This window comes from Podarcis melisellensis, assembly GCF_964234715.1.
Source record: "Podarcis melisellensis genome assembly, chromosome: 2".
Taxonomy (NCBI): domain Eukaryota; kingdom Metazoa; phylum Chordata; class Lepidosauria; order Squamata; family Lacertidae; genus Podarcis; species Podarcis melisellensis.
This window is the reverse complement of record NC_138529.1, coordinates 118,018,392-118,041,834: the sequence shown is the minus strand read 5'-3', so window position 1 is coordinate 118,041,834 and position 23,443 is coordinate 118,018,392. Positions and strand designations below refer to the sequence as shown.

At 46.8% G+C, this 23,443-nt stretch overlaps 3 protein-coding genes across 6 annotated transcripts in view; 1 reads left to right on the top strand and 2 right to left on the bottom strand.

The window, feature by feature from the left end:
* Positions 1–23,443, bottom strand: part of LOC309364936 (uncharacterized protein) — a gene marked incomplete at its 5' end in the record, with an annotated part of 136,404 nt that overhangs the window by 20,176 nt on the left and 92,785 nt on the right. The gene's annotated exons all lie outside the window — the stretch shown is intronic.
* Positions 1–23,443, bottom strand: part of LOC309364802 (uncharacterized protein) — a 145,143-nt gene that overhangs the window by 40,222 nt on the left and 81,478 nt on the right. The gene's annotated exons all lie outside the window — the stretch shown is intronic.
* Positions 3,156–23,443, top strand: part of LOC309364388 (uncharacterized protein) — a 128,158-nt gene continuing 107,870 nt past the window's right edge. Inside the window, exons 1-6 of one of the 3 annotated variants that reach the window (XR_014165832.1) lie at positions 3,156–3,267; positions 5,328–5,761; positions 7,416–7,542; positions 10,044–10,126; positions 16,293–16,419; positions 19,667–23,028. Coding sequence is in view for 1 of the 3 variants with exons in the window: in XM_081901562.1 (XP_081757688.1) it covers positions 5,354–5,761; positions 7,416–7,542; positions 10,044–10,126; positions 16,293–16,419; positions 19,664–21,744 (2,826 nt within the window). In the remaining 2 variants the exon portion in view is untranslated. Of the gene's footprint in view, positions 3,268–5,327; positions 5,762–7,415; positions 7,543–10,043; positions 10,127–16,292; positions 16,420–19,663; positions 23,040–23,443 lie in introns of those variants that run through there. The other 2 variants (XR_014165833.1, XM_081901562.1) reach the window with 2 other exon arrangements.

The window sequence follows — 23,443 nt, the reverse complement described above, 5'->3', positions numbered from 1 at the left end:
CTCCCACGCTACGCCACTGCTTGCAGTGCCCCCCCCCCGCATCCTCCTCCCTCCCTGCCACCCCAGGGCTCCCCTTTAGCCCCCCATCTCGCCATGCACAGAGCTATGGGGGGGGGGGAAGACGACTGACCAGATCCTGCGGGGGGGGGGGGTCTCCGATGCAGCGCTTGAGAGAGGCTGGGCTGGAGCTGGAAGAGGGAGCTGTTTGCATAGGCTTGCTATGCTCCGGAGGACCCCCGCCCCACTCTCCTCCTCCTTTTGCACCCCCCCCATTCACATTCTCTCTAGGAACCGGGGTCAGTTCACTTTAACCCTTTGAAGGCAGGATCGCTTTCCTCCTTCTGCGCCTCTCTGAGCCAAGGAGGGAAAATCAGTTCTAATTGCGCAGCTCTGGTCTGATTGATTGATTGATTGATTGATGCTTATTCAAAGAGTTACCAAAAAAGAGAAAACGAGAGAGGTCCCGACCAAATAAGAGTGGCAACTTAAGCAGACAGAATATGCGCAGCTCGCAGGCGGCAGCAAGAGTTTTGATCGCAGCAAAATGGAAGAGTAATGAAATCCCCTCTATTCCAAATTGGATCCAAAAGCTGACAGAATCTGCTGAATTAGATGGTTTATCAGAAAAAAAATAAAGGAAAAATCAAAACAGGAATTTGTTTCTAAATGGGAGGTTTTTAAAGAATCTCTGAAAAATAAATATAGTAGTTTAAATTCTGTTGCAGCATTTAAGGAACTTCAGTAATAGTTCCAAGGTAGATATAAGAAACTGGATTTAATGAGAATAAATTTAATTATGAAAAAAAGTGTATTGGCAAGAAGTAATATGAATTTGAAGTATGGAATAGACGGGAGGTTGGGTCTTTAGTGTTAAGACCAATAGATGTTTTATTGTTTGCTAAGAATATCATGTGTCTATGGTTATTTTTGTGATTTGTGTGTAATTTGGTATTTGTGTTTTTTGTTTGTTTGTTTTCCTTGTATAAATAAAAAATTTTTAAAAATAAAAAATAAGAACAAGAAGAACATATGCTTAGAGAAGATTGGAAAACGTTTCTTGAATGTATGGGGAATAACTGTGTACAGCTGAAAACGCTGGCAGGGTTAAGATAAATTCAACGGTGTAAATAAGTTTTGATGGATGCAATAATGGAATACTGAATGGTATAGTTTCTGTGAAACATGCAGGGATTTATGATATATAAAATGAACCATGGAAAGAGAAAAAGGGAAGTCCTTGATATCTTAAGGATGTAAAAATGAGTATTTTAAATTGTAAAACAGAAAATTTAATAAAAAATATATACAAAGATGTACAAAAATGCATACCTATTTTAAAGCACCTTATATACTGAAATGAAACAGTGGCCTGGTCTAAAAGAGAAGGAAGGTCTAAAAGTCAGAAGGAAGACACAGAAAGGAAAACACTAAGAAAAAGAGAAAGCGAGATAAAACGAAAAGAAAGGGAAAACAAAACAAATAAATAAAAGGTCTTCCAGTTCTCTGTCCTGCAGCTACATGTGGCATTCATTCTTTAAGATCCAACCATTCTGTCATCTATAAACCAGTATTTTTTCAACCTTCAAATCCTGATATTACAAGATCGTCTTCTCTTTCATGCCAAAAGCCCTTAAGAAATTCCCAAGTCCTTATTTGCTCAGTAATGATTTTTCACTAATTAAATGTGCTAACGTCAGCATCTCAGCCAAATCCACTAGTTTTATTGGCCATTCTTCTGTAGTGCATAGGGCTGTAGACTTTCCACCTTTGTTCCTGTAGCAATCTTGCCGCCGTAATAATATAGGATTATTATACGCACAGCTCTGGCCTATAATGCATCGACTTCCACACACACCTAAAGGTTAAAATGATTATAATATAATATATAATATAATATAATAATTTATTATTTGTACCCCGTCCATCTGGCTGGGCCTCCCCAGCCACTTTGGGTGGCTTCCAACAAAGACCAAAAATATACTAAAATGTCACACATTTAAAAAATCCCTGAACAGGGCTGCTTTCAGATGTCTTCTGAATGTCAGGTAGTTGTTTATCTCTTTGACATCTGATGGGAGGGTGTTCCACAATGTGCTCTAAGTGGGGCTACCTTTGAAGGTGACCCGGAAACTACAACTAATCCAGAATGCGGCAACCAGACTGGTGCTTGGGAGGGGCCACAGAGACCATATGACACCGGTCCTGAAAGACCTGCATTGGCTCCCAGTACGTTTCCAAGCACAATTCAAAGTACTGGTGTTGACCTTTAAAGCCCTAAACGGCCTCAGCCCAGTATACCTGAAGGAGCGTCTCCACCCCCATCGTTCTGCCCGGACGCTGAGGTCCAACTATCTTGACTTTTAGAAGACATCTGAAGGCAGCCCTGTTTATGGAAGTTTCTGATGTTTGATGTTTTATTGTAGTAGTTTTTTTTTAATAAAAAAATATTCTGCTGGAAGCCACCCAGAGTGGCTGGGGACGACCAGCCAGATGGGCGGGGTATAAGTAATAAATTATTTTTATTTTTAAGAATCATAGTTTTGCAGAGTTGGACGGGATCCCAAGGGTCATCTAGCCCAACCCCCGGCGGTGCAGGAAGAAGATCAGATGAAACTGCCGCCCACCTGACTAGGTTGCCCCAGCCACTCTTGGTAGCTCACAACAAAAAAATATAAGCACAATACAACATTCTTGTGTTTGTCTGTTTTATTGATCTGTCCCACCCCCACCCCCACCCCACATGCTGGCTGTTTGCTGTAATAAACATTGGTTGCTTGGTATTGCCTACGCTAGCACTTCATTGCTGGGAAGTGACCTATGTATGTATTTTTAATTAAACAAATAGGAAAGGAGAAATCGAATCAGGTGGAAGAGGACGACAGTTCTGCGTTACCCTCTTTTGATGCTGCTTTAAGAGATGGGGGGGCGGGGAGAGAGATGATGCGCCTCTCCCTGGCCTCCCAGGGGTTAAAACCAAGTGAATCTGAATCCTAGACAGGACGGGGGGGGATGTTGAGGCGGGAGGACCGGAAGTGGCGGAGGCGGGGTCCTTCCGCAGTTGTTCTCCAGGCTAGAGGTAGATTGGACTACAACTCCCATCATCCTCAGCTCGCTGAGCCAGTTGCCGGGCATGATGGGAGTTGTAGTCTCCCATTGCCTCCCCCTCCTCCTCCTCCCCAAAGTCTTTATTCCCCTGCCCGGCGGAGGAGAAAAGCGACCTTCTGCCTCTCCCCGGAGCGCTGCATCGGCGGCCCCCGCCTGGAGCTGGTGAGCCCCCGCGCCTCTGCAGGAAGGGGAGCCCCGGGGTGCAAAGCCGGCCTTAAGGGCCAGGGCGCCTCTGGCTGGGGAAGATGCCCAGATCCGGGACCGGCCACAGGCTGGAGGGGAAAAGCCACCATAGCGGGTGCAGGATCCTTTCCCTCATTGCACCCCGTGGGGAAATGGAAGGCAACCCTGTTTCGGAAAGCTTTTAATTATCTATGTGTCTTTCTTTCTTTCCCTCTATATTTTCTTTGGAAGCCACCCAGATCAGCTGGGGGCAACTCAAGTCAGTTGGGCGGGTATCATAAAATAATAATAATAATAATAATAATAATAATAATAATAATAATAATACTGAGCTCAACCAGGACACACACAGCAGCCACATAACCACCCAAGAGGAAAATTTTATCCTCCTTCTGATAGGATGGCATCCAGCTGAGAATAATTTTTTCGTGGGAGCCGGTTGAAGTAAAATCCTTCGAAGACAGAGGTCCTTTGGCTGGGTCGGGAGGATATGGGATTGGGGGGGCAACTCCCATCTCTTGCGGGGGCGCAATTAGTGCCAGCACTGTTCGTTAAGAGTTTGGGTGTAATCTTCGACACCTCCCTCTCCATGGAGGCGCAGATTGCAGCTATAACAAAGGTGGTGTTTTTTCATCTCTGCCAAGCTAAGCAGTTGGCTCCTTATCTCTCTCGCCCTGACCTAGCCACTGTGATCCACGCAACGATCACCTCCAGACTGGATTATTGTAACTCGCTCTTCGTGGGGCTGCCCTTGAGACTGACCCAGAAACTCCAGCGGGTGCAGAATGCTGCAGCGAGACTCCTTATGGGGTCTTTGCTACGAGATCACATTCACATACCAGCTGCACTGGCTCCCGGTGGAGTACAGGATCAGGTTTAAGGTGCTGGTTTTAACCTTTAAAACCCTATACAGCCTAGGACCCTCGTACCTACAGGACTGCCTCTCCTGGTATGTCCCACAGAGGAATTTACGATCTTCAAACAAAAACATCTTGGAGGTCCCAGGCCACAGGGAGGTTAAGGCTGGCCTCAACCAGAGCCAGGGTTTTTCCGGCTGTGGCTCCGATCTGGTGGAACGCTCTGCCACAAGAGACTAGGGCCCTGCGGGATTTGACATCTTTCCACAGGGCCTGCAAGACAGAGCTGTTCCACCAAGCCTTTGGCCAGGGCACAGCCTGACTCCCTCTTCTGGCAATCTTCACAGAACTCTAGCCCAATGGTTGCCATCAATTTTGATTTGAATTAATTTTATAATGAAATGATTTTAGAATGTTGTATCATTTTATTGTTGTTAGCCGCCCTGAGCCCGGCTTCGGCTGTGGAGGGCAGGATATAAAAAAAAAAAATTATTATGGGCATCCTATGCCCATGTTGTCTAGTCTGGGGTGCGTAGGAAGGAATGGGGGGGGGGGGTGAAACACCACGAAGAATTGAAACCAGGAAGAAAAAGAGCGGCTCTGGTGCTTACTGATGCAAGGCTAGTTTAAGTCCATCTGCCAGGAGATTGGGGAAGAGGGTAAAAGCTCCCGTTGTAGCATTTTCTTGCCGGTCTGCAGCATAGCAAGGTTATTTTAAGGAGGGGAAGGTTAACCTACTTACAGGCTGTGACCTCCCCCCCCCAAAAAAAAGAAGAAAAAGAAAAATCATTCTTGCGCTGCAACTGATTCCTTCACTATGCCATCAGACAGCTAGATATCTCACTGCTACAAGGTGCAGTAGATGGTTCTCCCCCTCCTGATTTAATCCCCACAACAGCCCTGTGAGGTAGGTTAGGCTGAGAGGCAGCTGCTGGCCCAAGGTCGCACCCAGTGAGTGAGTGAGTGGCAAAGGAATTGTGTGGCATAATTAGCATGTGGGAGGCGGGGCCTGGTTCTTGCCCCACCCACATTGGGCTCTGGCACCTCCCACCACGTGTTCCAGCCCCTCCCACTTCCAGCATGCGTTCCCCCAGCAGATTCTCCCCCTATTTGCTAACAGGACAATGTCACACTTGGCAGGATTTGGTGGTCTGTTCCAATTGCTCCCCTCTCTGCCTCTAGACGGGAATCGGTAGGAGGTTTTCCCAATGGATGAGCAAAACCCAGCTGGCCTTGAAGGAGGAAGAGACGCCGAGTCTGGGAGCAGTGGGGAATTCTGGAAAAGAACTGTGGAGAACATCCTGGGAGAGGAAGAGACCCTCAGCTTAGATGTCCAGCGCTGGCATTTCAGGCAGTTCCGCTGCCAGGAAGCTGAGGAGCCTCAAGAGCTTTGCAGCCGGCTCCACCATCTTTGCCGTCAGTGGCTGAAGCCGGAGAGACACACCAAGGCTCAGATCCTGGACCTGGTGGTCCTGGAGCAGTTCCTGGCTGTCCTCCCCCCGGAGATGGAGAACTGGGTGAGGGAATGTGGAGCAGAGACCAGCTCCCAGGCAGTAGCCCTGGTCAAAGGTTTCCTCCTGAGCCGGGCAGAGGACAGGAAGCAGGAAGAGCAGCAGGTGAGAACATTTTTATTCTTATATATTGCCCTTCATCTATAGATCTCAGCGCGGCTCACAACATAAAATGACGATATAAGAAACACAGTGTTTTGTTAGCCCCAAAATGGAAAATGGGTGAGGTCCCAACTAAAGAAGAATGGCAACTTAAATTGATGGAATATGCGCAGCTTGCAAATTTAACATATAGAATAAGAGAACAAGAAGAACATACAGTTAGAGAAGATTGGAAAATGTTTATTGAATATATGGGGGGGACTGTGTACACTTGGAAACGTTGGCAGCATTAAGATAAATTCAACAGTATTGATAGATGTAATAATGGAATGGTTTAGTTTATGTATAATATGTAGGAATTTATGATACGCAAAATGAACCATGGAAGAGAAGAAGGGAAGTCATTGATATTTTAAGGTTGTCTAAATGAACATTCTAAAACGTAAAACAGAAATTGTTAATGAAAATTAGACTGACGCTATAAGAAACACAAAATACATAGTCAGAATTAGAACCAAAACAAACCAAAGGCCGTGAAGGTGAAGGAGGATTTCCTAAAACTATCTAAGAGGCATAAAGTGATGACCTGATAGAAGTTTATAAAATGAGTCATAGTACGAGAACGTGAATAGTTTCCCCGCCCCCCCATTCCTCTCTCATAACATGGTAACAGAGATATCCAAGCTGAATTCAGGACAGAGAGTAATTCTTCGTGCTGCACATACTTTAAACTATGGAACTCCTTTTTTAAAAAAAAAATATTTAGTCATTTTTTCGATGCAAACAACAACTGCAAAAGACACTACAACAAAAACCATAATAACCATAACACAATCTGACAATTCAGATTTATATATCAGTGTAAACTATGGAACTCCTTGCCACTGGAGGCAGTGATGGCCGCCATCTTGGATGGCTTCAAAAGAGAACTGGACAAGTTCATGAATGAGAGGCCTATCCACAGCTATTAGCCAGGATGGCTATGCTGTGGCTCCATGGCTAGTTGTCGTTGTTTAGTTGTTTAGTCGTGTCCGACTCTTTGTGACCCCATGGACCAGAGCAGGCCAGGCACTCCTGTCTTCCACTGCCTCCCACAGTTTGGTCAAACTCATGCTGGTAGCTTCAAGAACACTGTCCCACCATCTCGTCCTCTGTCGTCCCCTTCTCCTTGTGCCCTCCATCTTGCCCAACATCAGGGTCTTTTCCAGGGAGTCTTCTCTTCTCATGAGGTGGCCAAAGTCTTGGAGCCTCAGCTTCATGATCTGTCCTTCCAGTGAGCACTCAGGGCTGATTTCCTTGAGAATGGAGAGGTTTGATCTTCTTGCAGTCCATGGGACTCTCAAGAGACTCCTCCATTACCATAATTCAAAAAGCTCCATGGAAGGAGACAGGAACTCTTCTGAATGCCAGTCGCTGGAATCCGCACACAAGAGCTTGAATCCTGCATTCGGGTTTCCCACGGGCACCTGGTCGGCTGCTGTGAGAACAGGACACTGGACTAGATGGGCCCTTAGTTTATGTTCCTAGAGGCTTCTAGTTAGCCAACCTGGACAACCTAATGCTGGAACTGGATAGGCTATTTTGGTCTACTTCTTCTGATGCATCTTTGCCTCTGCCATCCTTTTCCTTTTGCTTTCCACTCCCATCTCTGCTCCAGGAGAAAGGCCTGCTTGCAGAAGCGAGCGCCAGATTTCCTGACTCGGAGGAAGCTCTTTCGGGGACGAGGCAGAGCCCCCCACAACGCGGGATCGCCCCAGAGCGTGACAGAGGGCCCACCTTGCTTGGTAAGGATATCTGCGTGGGTGGGGAAACTGTGGCCTCCCAAATGTCGCTGGACCCCACCACCCATCGACCTCTGACTGACAGGTGTCAGGGATTGGGCAGAGGAGGAGGAGAAGGAGGAGTTCAGAATCACAACAGGGATTTGAGGGAGGTCACAGCTCAGAGGAAGAGAAGAAGAAGTACCTCGGGGGGGGGTCGACTGCTGACGGACTCAATGTCTTTTGAAAGCATTCCAGACCCCCCTCTCTTGGAACCCGGCGGGCCTTGAAAGTAGGAGAGCAATGAACTATGCAGAACTAGATAAATTACAGTGGTACCTCAGGTTAAGTACTTAATTCGTTCCGGAGGTCCGTACTTAACCTGAAACTGTTCTTAACCTGAAGCACCACTTCAGGTAATGGGGCCTCCCGCTGCTGCTGTGCCGCCGGAGCACAATTTCTGTTCTCATCCTGAAGCAAAATTCTTAACCTGAAGCACTATTTCTGGGTTAGCGGAGTCTGTAACCTGAAGCATATGGAACCTAAAGCGTATGGAACCCGAGGTACCACTGTAACAGGAAGGATTCGAAACCTGCAGGATCAGAGATTCTTAAAAGACTGGAGTAAATATATGAACTACAGTGGTACCTCTGGATGCGAACGGGATCCGTTCCGGAGCCCCGTTCGCATCCTGAAGTGAACGCAACCTGTGTCCGCACGTCTGCGCGTGCGATTTCGCGATTCGCCAGTTCTGCGCATGCGCGTGATGTCATTTTGACCATCTGCACATGCGCGAGCAGCGAAACCCAGAAGTAACGTGCTCCGTTACTTCTGAGTCACCTCAGAATGCAACCCGAAAATACTTATCCTGAAGCTACTTCAACCCGAGGTATGACTGTACAGTGGTACCTTGGGTTACAGACTCTTCAGGTTACAGACTCTGCTAACCCAGAAATAGTACCTCAGGTTAAGAACTTTCCTTCAGGCTGAGAACAGAAATTGTGCAGCGGCAGCACGGTGACAGTCGGAGGCCCCATTAGGTAAAGTGGTGCTTCAGGTTAAGAACAGTTTCAGGTTAAAGACGGACCTCCGGAGCGAATTAAGTACGTAACCAGAGGTACCGTGGTATTTGAAAAGTAATTGTGATGAACAGACTACGCTAGTAGGACTGCAAGAAGTTTTGTAAGGTGGATTATTTGAAATATTGCAAGAAAGACTATGAAAAGAATTATTAGTTAAGGACAATTAAATGTAATAGGAAATTAAGAAATGCAGAATAAGTGATAAAGAACGGAAAATCATCAGAGGTGTTGACGGAAGTAAAAAAATTGTATAAGATGGGAAGATATGTTGTATGACTCTTGGAACTGATATGTTAAAAAATCAATAGAAATGTATATATATATATAAAAGAAAGTAGGAGAGCAAAGAGTTCAGAGGGCACTTTGCAGCACCTGTAGCGATAACTCATAAGGAAATGGGAGAGACAGAGATGGTGGAGATTCACTCGGGACAACACCATTATTCCGCAAGGCTGCATTCCCAAGCCTCTCTCTGTGAATGTTGAATAAAAAGCAGATGGCAGGGACTTTTCCTCATTTTATCCATTCCTGGCAACCTGCCGTGGGGGTTGGTTCCTCTGCTGCCTGATGCTAGGCCACGGCTGAGGGATGCGGGGAGTTGGAGTCTAGCAGCAGCAGCAACAGCAGCCGCCGGCGGGCCAGAGAGTCCCTATCACTGGATTGCAATGATAATGCTTCACCCTTGGGTATGCTCGTGTTTTTTTGTTTACTCTGTATCCATTGCGCTTGGATAGCTCAGTTGGTTAGAGCAGTGTTTCCCAACCTTTGGTCTCCAGCTGTTTTTGGGCTACAATTCCCATCATCCCTGACCACTGGTCTTGCTAGCTAGGGATGATGGGAGTTGTAGTCCAAAAACAGCTGGAGACCAAAGGTTGGGAAACACTGGGTTAGAGCACGGTGCTTTCAACGCCAATATTGCAGGTTTGAGCCCTGTACGAACTTCCTGCAACGACAGGATGTGGGGGCAAATCCATTAAGTGGTTCATGGCACAACCTGGAGGCAAGGCAACATGAAACAGCCTTCTCACCCCTTCAAAGTGTTGGTGCTGACCTTTAAAGCCCTAAACGGCCTCGGCCCAGTATACCTGAAGGAGCATCTCCACCCCCATCATTCTGCCTGGACACTGAGCTCCAGCTCTGAGGGCCTTCTGGAGGTTCCCTCGCTGCGAGAAGCCAAGTTACAGGGAACCAGGCAGAGAGCCTTCTCGGTGGTGGCACCCACCCTGTGGAACGCCCTTCCAGCAGATGTCAAAGAGATAAACAACTGCCTGACATTTATAAGACATCTGAGGGCAGCCCTGTTCAGGGAAGTTTTTAATGTGTGACATTTCAATGTATTTTTAATCTTTGTTGGAAGCCACCCAGAGTGGCTGGGGAAACCCAGCCAGGTGGGCGGGGGTATAAATAAAAAATTATTATTAAATTATTTTTTGTCTCTTGCAGGAGATGGAATGATGCCAGCAGTATGTAGCGGGACATCTCTCCCTGGTGGTGGAAGGGAAGGAGCTGTGATGGGGAAGGATCAGGTAAGGAGAAGGATCAGGGACGGGGGTGGCGCTGTGGGTTAAACCACTGAGCCTAGGGCTTGCTGATCACAAATCCCCGCGACGGGGTGAGCTCCCGTTGCTCGGTCCCTGCTCCTGCCCACCCAGCAGTTCGAAAGCACGTCAAAGTGCAAGTAGATAAATAGGTACCGCTCCGGCGGGAAGGTAAACGTCATTTCCGTGCGCTGCTCTGGTTCGCCAGAAGTGGCTTAGTCATGCTGGCCACATGACCCAGAAGCTGTACGCTGGCTCCCGCGGCCAATAAAGCGAGATGAGTGCCGCAACCCTAGAGTTGGCCACAACTGGACCTAATGGTCAGGGGTCCCTTTACCTTTAACTTTTAAGGAGAAGGATCAGTGGGGAGATGGAGAGGGGCTCACTTCTCTGGATATGTCTCATTCCCTTAGCATCTGCCCACCAGGTCTGTTATGGATGCCATTGTCAGGGTGAGACATTTGTTTGCCAGAAATCATGCAATTTCCAGAAGCTGTTTTCTTGCTGGGTTTTTTTTTTTTAATAAAATATTTATTGAGGTTTTACAAAAGAAACACATAAATACATACAACAAAGAAACAGAAAACAAACATAGCCCCCCAAAATACAAAGATACACAGAAGAAAAAATACATCAAAAAAGATAATAAAAAACACAAAAAAAGAAAAAATCAAATTTTTAGCTTCATACTTATTTAACCCTCTTTCTTGACTTCCTCACATCTCCCTTTTTTGTGTTCCCCTTTACCCAATCAGATTCAGCAAATCCTTACCCTCTTTCAAATCTCAATTATATAGTTCAACCTATTATGTCACCGATCTTTCTTCTCTTTTTAATTCGATTCTTGCCTATTCCTTATAACTTAATCACTTATACCATATTGTTTAAGTTTGACATAATATATCTCTAGTCTTTCACCCATTTTTAAAAATTCATTTTTGCATACTCTTTTTAACTTTATCGCTAATGCCATATTGGTTTTTATGTCCAACATCATTTTAACATTCATAAATTTTGCAGTGTTTCTGCAGATAGTCTTTGAACTTGCCATTGTCAGGGTGAGACATTCGTTTGCCAGAAATCATGCAATTTCCAGAAGCTGTTTTCTTGCTGGTTTTGTTTTGTTTTGTTTTTTACATCTGCAAGCTCAGCACTCTGAGAGCTGTCTTTATACATGCTCAGTTTCTGGAACTGAGTAAGAGACCGTTTAGTCCAGACATAAACCTCAAACTGAAAGGATGTAGGCCTTTGGGGGCGTGGTGTGTCTTGCAGCCAACTATGGCAAGACCTTAAAAAGACTTAGAAAGAAGTGTGCCTCTATCGGAGAAGCAGGTAAATAGTTTTTGGAATTGTTAAGCTTATAAAGGCAGGAATAAAAAAAAGTTCTATCTATACCAGATTGTGTTGCTGTGATTTATTGGTGTGCTGGCACCTGGAATTCATAATAATAAAATTAATAATAATAATAATAATTCAGTGGTACCTCGGGTTAAGAACTTACCCGAAGGTCCGTGCTTAACCTGAAACTGTTCTTAACCCGAAGCACCACTTTAACCAATGGGGCCTCCTGCTGCTGCTGCGCCGCCGGAGCACGATTTCTGTTCTCATCCTGAAGCAAAGTTCTTAACCCGAGGTACTATTTCTGGGTTAGCGGAGTCTGTAACCTAAAGTGTCTGTAACCTGAAGCGTATGTAACCCACTGTAATAATAATAATAATAATAATAATAATAATAATAATAATAATAATAATTTGTTATTTATACCCTGCCCATCTGGCTGGGTTTCCCCAGCCACTCTGGGCAACTCCCAACAGAACGTTAAAAACACAATAAAACATCAAACAGTAAAAACATCCCTAAACAGGGCTGCCTTCAGATGTCTTCTGAATGTCAGGTAGTTGTTTATTTCCTTGACATCTGATGGTAGGGCGTTCTACAGGGCAGGCGCCACTACTGAGAAGGCCCCCTGCCTGGATCCCTGTAACCTCACTTCTCACAGTGAGGGAACCGCCAGAAGGCCCTCAGCGCTGGACCTCAGTGTCTGGGCTGAACGATGGGGGTGGAGACTCTCCTTCAGGTATACTGGGCCAAAGCCATGTAGGGCTTTAAAGGTCAGCACCAACACTTTGAATTGTGCTCGGAAACGTACTGGGAGCCAATGTAGGTCTTTCGAGACCGGTGTTATATGGTCTCGGCCGCTGCCCCCAGTCACCAGTCTAGCTGCGCATTCTGGATTAGTTGTAGTTTCCGGGTCACCTTCAAAGGTAGCCCCACATTGAGCGCATTGTAGTAGTCCAAGCAGGAGATAACTAGAGCATGCACCACTCTAGCGAGACAGTCCACAGGCAGATAGGGTCTCAGCCTGCTTACCAGATGGAGCTGGTAGACAGCTGCCATGGACACGGATTTGACCTGTGCCTCCATGGACAGCTGTGTCCAAAATGTCTCCCTGGCTGCGCACCTGGTCCTTCAGGGGCACAGTTACCCCATTCAGGACCAGGGAGTGCCCCACACCCACCTGTCCCCCCAAAACAGGATTCTGTCTTGTCAGGATTCAACCTCAATCTGTTAGCCGCCATCCTTCCTCCAATCACCTCCAGACACTTCAGTTCACCTCAAGGCTGCGTGGAAAATGTGCTGGACCCAGTGTAGTGTTTCTGGCTTGCAAACTTCAGCAAGCCTTGGAAAAACGCACAACAGGTTGTTGTAGCATCTTGCAGATTCTCAACGGATTATGGGTGGTTTCCATAATCCCTGACAGACATTAAGTGCTATTCTCCTCTCAAAAGGACCCCCAGGCTGCAAATGCATCTGTGATAAAAATCAGGGATTTTATTTATTTTTTATTTATTTTTTGGAGCAGGAACTGGGGGTGAACTGAACTCCCTTACCTTTTAAAAATTAAATAATAATTATTTTTTTGTCTGAGGGGGCTGGAATGGATATATACCCACAGTATATATCTGTAATCAATAAAGTTTTAGCCATTTCAAATCCAGATCATTGTCTGCTTGAGTTTATTAATCACAATTTGCATTTAGCCACTGCCTGGGAGAGGGGCACTGTGACAGGGCCTGCAACAAACAAACATATTTAGTGGTAAGTTCCCCCACCTATTTTCCCAGAAAAAAAATCACTGGGTGAAATAATACAATTAAAAATAAAACTGAATCATTTTTAAAAACCAAGGACAAACCTATGCTCTGGTCAGACCTCACCTGGAGTACTGTGTCCAGTTCTGGGCACCACGGCTCAAGAAGGACACTGACAAACTAGAACGTGTCCAGAGGAGGGCAACCAAAATGGTCAAAGGCCTGGAAACAATGCCTTATGAGGAACGGCTAAGGGAGCTGGGCATGTTTAGCTTGGAGAAGAGGAGGTTAAGGGGTGATATGATAAAAAGGTAAAGGTACCCCTGCCCGTACGGGCCAGTCTTGCCAGACTCTGGGGTTGTGCGCCCATCTCACTTAAGAGGCCAGGGGCCAGCGCTGTCCAGAGACACTTCCGGGTCACGTGGCCAGCGTGACATCGCTGCTCTGGGGAGCCAGAGCTGCACACGGAAACGCTGTTTACCTTCCCGCTGGTAAGCGGTCCCTATTTATCTACTTGCACCCGGAGGTGCTTTCGAACTGCTAGGTTGGCAGGCGCTGGGACCGAATGACGGGAGCGCACCCCGCCGCAGGGATTCGAACTGCCGACCTTTCGATTGGCAAGCCCTAGGCGCTGAGGCTTTTACCCACAGCGCCACCTGCGTCCCACATGATATGATAGCCATGTTCAAATATATAAAAAGGATGTCACATAGAGGAGGGATAAAGGTTGTTTTCTGCTGCTCCAGAGAAGCGGACACGGAGCAATGGATCCAAACTACAAGAAAGAAGATTCCACCTAAACATTAGGAAGAACTTCCTGACAGTAAGAGCTGTTCGACAGTGGAATTTGCTGCCAAGGAGTGTGGTGGAGTCTCCTTCTTTGGAGGTCTTTAAGCAGAGGCTTGACAACCATATGTCAGGAGTGCTCTGATGGTGTTTCCTGCTTGGCAGGGGGTTGGACTCGATGGCCCTTGTGGTCTCTTCCAACTCTATGATTCTATGATTCTATGGACCATGCAGCTATATGGTAGCCATTCATTAATTATGTCCAAATACAAACTTACAGCTGGCAGGCTCCTGTAAGGTATAGTTTTATCTGGATTTGATTGTATACCAGGACTTTTTGACTGCTCAGTTGCACTTCCATGAAATCATAGCCTTATCATTCGTAGCATTGATTTTATCTCTCTGCAATAACCATTTCTCCGCTGTGCGTCATTTTCTTTCTAAAGTTGCGGGTCAAACAGGCAAGATGTAACCTAAACCAAACAGTTAAAATTAATGTTAAAAAAATATTACCGTATTTTTCGCTCTATAACACGCACCTGACCATAACACGCACGTAGTTTTTGGAGGAGGAAAATCTGTAGGCATGCCACCCGTAGGCATTCCCTCCATAACACGCACAGACATTTCCCCTTACTTTCTAGGAGGAAAAAAGTGAGTGTTATGGTGCAAAAAATACAGTAATTGGAGTAACGAAGGAGGTGCGGTGTTATAAATCTTAAAAATATAAGAAACCGCAAAAGGAGTGGGGGGAAGTCAATTTATATTTATATTTATATTTATATTTATATTTGTTGGGAAACATTGGAGTGTTTTTACGTCAAAACAATTTTGAAAAATAGAAAAAAAATAAATTTTATAATAAAAACAGGCGAGCTGTGGTTCGTTTCTGTATCTCTCAAACATGTGCATGTAATGAAATGAAATAGCTTTTTAAAAACGGTTTAATCAACAGTTGCAAGCATCTTAAAACACACATTGAAATGCGATTTAATAGAATGAAAATGTTCAAATGGATTTTAAACCACATGCACGGGGATTAACCCAAACCATCCTCGGTGCTGAGGGTAAAACCCACCCACCTTGTCTGTACACCATATTTTTCACCCTATAGGACGCACTTTTTCCCCTCCAAAAATGAAGTGTGCACCGATCCCTCTTGCTCTCCAGGGTTCAGGAAGCTATCCGCAAGGCTTGCAAGCCCCGCGGGAGTTACTGCGGGTTCGCAAGGCTTGCGGGCAGCAGCCCGGAGCACGGGGCGCCCTCCGGAGGACGCCCTGTGCTTCAGGCAAGTGCCCGCAAGCCTTGCACGCCCGGCGGGACCTCCCCCCAGGCGCGCAAGGCTTGCCGGCGGCAGCCTGCAGCCCGGAGCTCGGGGCGCCCTCCAGAGGACGCCCCGTGCTTCGGGCAGATGTCCGCAAGCCTCACACGCCCGGTGGGACCTCCCCCCAGGCGCGCAAGGCTTGCCGGCGGCAGCCTGCAGCCCGGAGCACGGGGCATCCTCCGGAGGAGGCCCTGTGCTTCAGGCAAGTGCCCGCAAGCCTTGCACGCCCGGTGTGACCTCCCCCCAGGCGCGCATGGCTTGCCGGCGGCAGCCTGCAGGCCGGAGCACGGGGCGCCCTCCGGAGGACGCCCCGTGCTTCAGGCAAGTGTCCGCAAGCCTTGCGTGCCCGGGGGGGAGTTCCCGCGGGCTCGCAACGCTTGCGGACGACAGCCTGCAGCCCGGAGCACGGGGCGCCCTCCAGAGGACGCGTCATGCTTCGGGCAGATGTCCGCAAGCCTCGCGCGCCCGGCGGGACCTCCCCCCAGGCGCGTAAGGCTTGCCGGCGGCAGCCTGCAGCCCGGAGCTCGGGCGCCCTCCGGAGGACACCACGTGCTGCGGGCAAGTGTCCACAAGCCTTGCGCGCCTGGGGGGGAGGTCCTGCCGGGCGCGCAAGCCTTGGGGCGGCAGCCTGAAGCACGGGGCGCACTGCGGAGCACACCCCGTGCTTCGGGCAGATGTCTGCAAGCCTCGCGTGCCCGGTGGGAGGTCCCGCGGGCTCGCGAGGCTTGCAGGCAGCAGCCTGTTCTGGGGGCTGGGGTCGGGGGAAGCTCGGGCTTCCCCCGCACCAGCCCAGTGCCTGGGGGGGAAATCCCCCCCCCCAAATCTAGGTGCGTCCTATGGGGCGGTGCGTCCTATGGGGCGGTGCGTCCTATGGGGCGGTGCGTCCTATGGGGCAAAAAATACAGTAAATGTTCCGTTATCGGTGAGGAGGAAATGTTTGCTTCTCTTCCAGGATTTGGTGACCTTTGAGGAGGTGGCTGTGCATTTCTCTGAGGAAGAGTGGGCCCTGCTGGATCAGGACCAAAGGTCCCTGCACAGGGAGGTCATGGAGGAGAACTGGGAGATTCTGGCCTCTCTGGGTAAGACACAGTTTTTTTCTTTAGCTGATTATCTCTGCAGCACATAGAACTGTAGAGCTCGAAGATGACCAGGGATCACATATTCCAACTCCCCGCAAGGGAAGCCTTATTCATTTATCCACAACCATTTTTAGCACTGTTGATTTTCAGTTCTTTTGAGTGGCTAAAATAGTTGTTTTTAGCTGGTTTTTGCTGATAGGTTCATTGTTTTCTTCTTTTTTTTAAAAAAAAAATCTTTTTATTAGTTTTCCACATTTTTACAAACCAAATTACTTTTATATAATACGATTTCTTAAAATCAGGTTTCCCACTCGTGTTGCAAACATACGTTGATAGTTTCCTCCCATAGCTGTGTCGTTTCTTAATTAATGTTCGGTTGCCACCCAGTCGCTGACCACATTTTCCCATTGTTTTATTCTTTTTGTAAAATGCTTTGAGGTTTTTTCTCTTACAGTCAAGGGGTACCGTATTTTTCGCTCCATAGGGCACACCTGACTATAGGGCGCACCTAATTTTCAGAGGGGGAAATCAAGGGAAAAAATATGATTCCCCACCCCACAGGCAGCCTGTGCGCTTCTCCCAGACCTTCTCCCGGCTTTTGCGGGAGGTGCGGGAATTCCCCCAACTCCCGCAAAAGCCCACAGGAGCCACGCATCCTTTAAGGAGCGCACGGCTCCTGCGGGCTTTTCTACGAGGAGGGAGAAGGGACTGACGCGGCCAGTCAGTCCCTTGTCACTCCTCGGGGAAAAGCCCCCAAGAGCGGCGCGCTCTTTAAAGGGTGCGCGGCTCCTGCGGGCTTTTCTACGAGGTGGGAGAATTCCCCCACCTCCCGCAGAAGCCGCGCGCTCTTTAAAGGGGCTGCGCGGCTTCTGCTGGCTTTTCTAGGAGGTGGGAGAAGGGACTGATGCAGCCAGTCAGTCCCTTCTCCCTCCTGGGGAAAAGCCCCCAAGAGCCACACAGAGCTTGTGTGCAGCTCTTGGGGGCTTTTCCTGCCTGCCTCCCCCCTGCATTCGCTCCATAGCACGCACACACATTTTCCCTTGCTTTTTAGGAGGGAAAAGTTGCGTCCTATAGAGCGAAAAATACGGTGTATAAAACTCATTAATTAAATGTACGTCTCTAGAGAACGTACAGAATATATTTAAGAAAAAAGAACCCAGCTTAAAAACAGCACAGAACAGAATAACAGATAAATTTAGAAACATACACAGAGTGGAGAGACTAGGTCATCCAGCAGAGAAACCTTGTCTGAACAAAAATGAGTGCTGAGAGTTGTCAGGAGAGACCCCTGTTCCCTTCACAGTGCTACAGTTCCCAGAGTGGTTTAGAAGTCAATCCTTCTTCCCAGAGGACTCTGGGAATTGTAGCTCTGTTACTGGAATAGTCATTTTGGACTCACAGCCGTCCATGGAGGCGCAGGTCAATTCTGTGTCCAGGGCAGATGTCTACCAGCTCCATGTGGGAAGCAGGCTGAGACCCTATCTGCCGGCAGACTGTCTTGCCAGAGTGGTGCATGCTCTGGTTATCTCTCGCTTGGACTACTGCAATGTGCTCTACATGGGGCTACTTTTGAAGGTGACCCGGAAACTGCAACTAATCCAGAATGTGGCAGCTAGACTAGTGACTGGGGGCGGCCGTCGAGACCATATAACACTGGTCCTGAAAGACCTACATTGGCTCCCAGTACGTTTCTGAGCACAATTCAAAGTGTTGGTGCTGATTTTTAAAGCCCTAAACAGCCTCGGTCCAGTATACCTGAAGGAACATCTCCACCTCCATCATTCAGCCCGAACACTGAGGTCCAGCTCCAAGGGCCTTTTGGCGGTTCCCTCCCTGCAAGAAGTGATGTTACAGGGAAGCAGGCAGAGGGCCTTCTCAGTAGTGGCACCCACCCTGTGGAACGCCCTCCCATCAGATGTCAAAGATATAAAGAACTATCTGACTTTTAGAAGACATCTGAAGGCAGCCCTGTATTGGGAAGTTTTTAATGTTTGATGTTTTATTGTGTTTTTAATATTCTGTTGGGAGCCGTCCAGATTGGCTGGGGAATGCCAGCCAGATGGGCACGGTATAAATATTATTATTATTATTATTACTACTATTACTATTATTTATTAAATAGGGGGTTACCTTAAGAAACTACAGCTCCCAGGATGCTTTGAGGGAAGGTGTAAGCAGCCTGCTGTGGTCTACTAAAGGTTCCTAGATTACAACTCCCTCCTGCCTTCACCTTTGGCCATGGAGCTGCCCCGTCCACAGTTATTTCTGGCAGGAGCTTCTCGGTGCTGGCTCCCCCTCCTGAGTGAGGCGCAGCTGCCTCCATTACTGATCTTCAGGAGAAAGTTAAGAGCATTCCTGTCTACCCAGGAGTTCGATGGCTGAGAGATACTGGCCATAGCAACCATGAAAGTAATAACTTGGGGGGTATGTGATTGTTGTCAGGTGTTCCAAATGTTCTTTAGACTGTTTTGAATGGTTTTTTAACACTTTAAATACATTTTTTTAAAAATTCAATTTTTAAATTGGGCTGTTCTAACATCTGAAGAAGTGTGCATGCACATGAAAGCTCATACCAATAACAAACTTAGTTGGTCTCTAAGTTGCTACTGGAAGGAATTTTTAAATTTTGTTTTAACATCTTGCTGTTTGCTTTTCTAGGCTCCTTCGGGAGGTAAGGCAGGAAACAAATCTAACAAACTTGTTAATAACAGTATTAACAATTCTGGTTACATTGGGGTCAGTCCAGTGACATTTGGAGGTTTACAGCAGGCACCCTCACCCTGTGCTAATATGATTATGATGATGCTAATAATAGTAATAATTTTATTACGGTCGTACCTTGGTTCTTGAACGGAATCCGTTCCAGAATCTGTTTGACTTCCGAAAACGGTCAAAAACCCAGGCGTGGCTTCTGATTGGCTGCGGGAGCTTCCTGCACTCAATCAGAAGTCGCAGAAGCCATGTTGGACATTTGGCTCCCAAAAAACGTTTGCAAACCAGAACCCTCACTTCTGGGTTTGTGGCATTCAGGAACCAAAACAGACGAGTACCAAGGTGTTTGACAACCAAGGTATGACTGTATTTGTACCCCACCCATCTGTTTTGGTTGCCTCAGCCACTCTGGGCTGATTCCAGCATATACAAAAACATTCCCTCTTAAGTCTTTTCAGCCCTTATCACAACTGTTTGAGTCGTTCTATGATTTGAGGCTTCATTTCTGACTGATTTCCCCCCTCCGTTCCAGCAGGTGATGAATGGGACAGTGAGGAGAAGGGAGACTCTCCCAGGATGTCTCTGGAAAGAGACACATGTGAGAAGAGGGAACAGCAGAGAAGGAAAACCGAAGCAAATCAGAAGATGAGGGGAAAAGCCTCTGCCTCTCAGGACACTGACTGCCACGAAATCGCAGCTCAGGAAGAAATGGATGAGAGACCGGAAAAGAACAGCCCTTCCATGCTGAGGGAAACAGAGGAGAAACCATATCAGTGCTTGGAGTGTGGAAAGAGCTTCTATTTCAGTTCCGACCTGACTTGCCATTTCAGAACCCATACAGAGGAGAAACCATATGTAAGCCTAGAGTATGGAAAGGGCTTTAGTGTGACAACAGGCCTCATGGGCCATCAAAGTATCGACACAGAAGAGAAACCATATAAATGCCTGGACTGTGGAGAGAGTTTCTGTTTGATCCACTCGGTGGAGGAACCATATCAGTGCTTGGAGTATGGAAGGAGCTTCACGGAGAATTCAAATCTCACTTCCCACCAAAGAACCCATGTGGAGGACAGATGCCTGGAGCGTGGAAAGACTTTCGGTTCGAATGCAGAACTGTCTTCCCACCGAACAACCCACAAAGGGGAGAAACCATATAAATGCTTGGAATGTGGAAGGAGCTTCAGCGGTAGAACAGCCCTCGTCTCCCATCAGACGACTCACACAGGGGAGAAACCATTTAAGTGCACCGAGTGTGGAAAGAGCTTCAGTCAGAAGGTAAACCTCACTTCTCATCAGAGAACCCACACAGGGGACAGGCCGTACAAATGCTTGGAGTGTGGGAAGAGCTTCCATTTCAGTTCCAACCTTACTTGCCACCAGAGAGTTCACACAGGAGAGAAGCCGTATGGATGCCTGGAATGTGGAAAGTGCTTCAGCGGGAGAACAGGCCTCATTGCTCATCGAAGTATTCACACAGGAGTGAGACCATATAAATGCCTGGAGTGTGGAAAGAGCTTCAGTCAGAAGGTGAATCTCAATACTCATCAGAGAACCCACACAGGGGACAGACCATATAAATGCTTTGAGTGTGGAAAGAGCTTCCGTTCCAGTCCGGAACTTTCTTCCCATCAAACAACTCACACAGGGGAGAAACCCTACCAGTGCTTGCAATGTGGAAAGTGCTTCAGCGTAAGAACAGGCCTCATTGCCCATCAGACAACTCACACAGGAGAGAAACCGTATCAGTGCTACGAGTGTGGGAAGAGCTTCAGCCAGAAAGTAAATCTTGCTTCTCACCAGAGAACCCACACAGGGGACAGGCCATATCAATGCTTGGAGTGTGGGAAGAGCTTCCATTTCAGTTCTAACCTTACTTGTCATCAGAGAGTTCACACAGGGGAGAAGCCATATGGATGCTTGGAGTGTGGAAAGAGTTTCAGTGGGAAAACAGGTCTCATTGCTCATCAAAGAATTCACACAGGAGAGAAACCGTACCAGTGCTTGGAGTGTGGAAAGAGTTTCATTCAGAAGGTAAATCTCACTTCTCATCAAAGAATTCACACAGGTGAGAAGCCATATAAATGTTTGGAGTGTGGAAAGAGTTTTCGTTCAAGTCCGGAACTTTCTTCTCATCAAACAACTCACACAGGGGAGAAACCATATAATTGTTTGGAGTGTGGAAAGAGTTTCAGTCGAAGCCCAAACCTTGCTTCTCATCAGAGAATTCACACAGGGGAGAAACCCTATCAATGCTTGGAGTGCGGAAAGAGCTTCAGTAGGAGCACATACCTCTCTTCTCATCAAAAAAATCATGTGGGGGAGAAGCCCTATAAATGTTCAGACTGTGGCATGGCATTTTCTGTTAAATCAAGCCTTGCTTCTCATCAACGAATTCACACAGGGGAGAAACCCTACCAGTGCTTGGAGTGTGGAAAGAGCTTCATTCAGCGTGGAATCCTGACTACCCATCAAAGAACTCATACAGGGGAGAAACCATATAAATGCCTGGAATGTGGAAGGAGCTTCATTCAACGTGGAATCCTGACTAAACATCAAATGACTCACTCTCGTGACGAAATAGTAATGCACAGCATGTGGAAAGGGTTTCAGTAGAAGCATGCGTCTTACTTTCCATTAAAGAATTCACACTGGGGAGAAGCTATATAAATGTTTGGGATGCGGGAAGAGCTTCTGCGTATGCAGGCACACCTGTGGACATTGAAGAATCCACAAAGTGGAGAACCTTATAAGTGAAGCGTGGAAAAATCTTAAGCACGCGTGAAATCCTTTCTGGGCATCCAATAATTCGTACTAGGAAGAACTCATTAAAAACGTGTATGGAGTGTTGAAAGGTTCTTGGTGGGAAGACTTAAGATGATCCCTGTTGGGTCAGAACAGTAGGATACCCTCTAACCTTCTGTTCCTGAGTGACGAGGATTCAGATGCACGCTGCCTCTGATTCTAAAGGCAATATATATCCATCATGAATGGTAGCCATTAGCAGTCTTATCCTTGACACATTTGTCTAATTGTACTATATCTTGTGGCAGTGAATTCTGTAGTTTAGCTATGTGCTGTGTGAAGAAGGTCTTCCTTACCGGTCCTGGATTTTCTACCGTTTACCTTCATTAGATGATAGTAGAACTGTAGCTTTGGAAGGAACAACCTCTTGCAATATAGGAATAACTGCGAAGGAATCCTTGACCACCCAACCTAGTTTAAAAATATCCTTCTTACCGTCAGAATGACAATTGCAACTGACTGCTCGCCCTTTACCCACGGGTCCAAGGGCGGGTAACAACAACTAAAACACAAAATTCAAAACAATTTAAAACGACTTAGGGTGGGTCCTAAAAATATACATCTATAGCGTCAGAAGCGGTAAGAGGCGCATCTTCAGCGTGTGTGAAAACGAAGGTGCCAGTTATATCTCTGTGGGGAGTTTCACAATTTAGGGGCTGCCACAGAGAAGGCCCTCTTATGGCTACAAGATGGTATAGTGTAATGGAAATAAATTAGGGTTGGCATACGTCCAGAATTTGGCTGCCGGCAACGGTGACTGGGCGGAAAGCTCTGACATGTCCGGGAAAATCCGGAAGTGTCGATTTTTAGAAGAATCTTTAGAAAGGAAGTTTCAGAATTCAACGACTTTGGCCAAAACTTTTAAAAAATAACAATAGCTCAACTATTTTTGTGTCCACAGATTGTCACTTTTTGAAATACGGCACCCCTAAATAAATGCATGGGTGGGTAAGCCTGTTCTTTTCCTCTGAGGAGGCTGAAGAAAGGGGTTAGCTGAAATTTACATCTTGAAGCCAGCCAGAACCTGCATGATTTGAGGAAAGCAGCCTCGAGAAAGAACAAAATGTTAAATATAAGGAAATTGCCCAAAGCAGAGTTTATCTGAGAGATCGTCTTACCCCTTATATAACCATTGACCACTTTGATCTGCAGAGCTGGCGCTGTTGCAAGTGCCACATAATAGTCATTCTGCATTTGTGAAAAATAAAATAAAATGTATTTTACCGTGGCAGCACCCACACATTGGAACTCCCTGCCGATTGACACCGGGCAGCTGCCGTCCCTGTACCCTTTTCGTCAGCTGTCGAAAACATTTTTTGTTTAGGCAAGCCTATCCAGATAATGTGTTTTAATCTGTGCTTTAGCATATCGTTGAATTTAATTGTTTTTCGAATGTTTAAAATAGTTGTTTTTAACAGATAATTCCGTTGTTTGATTCTTTTTTAAAATTGCTTTGAGTGGTTTTTTTTAAAAAAATAATAATAATCAAGGGTTTGATTGGCATCTGTCT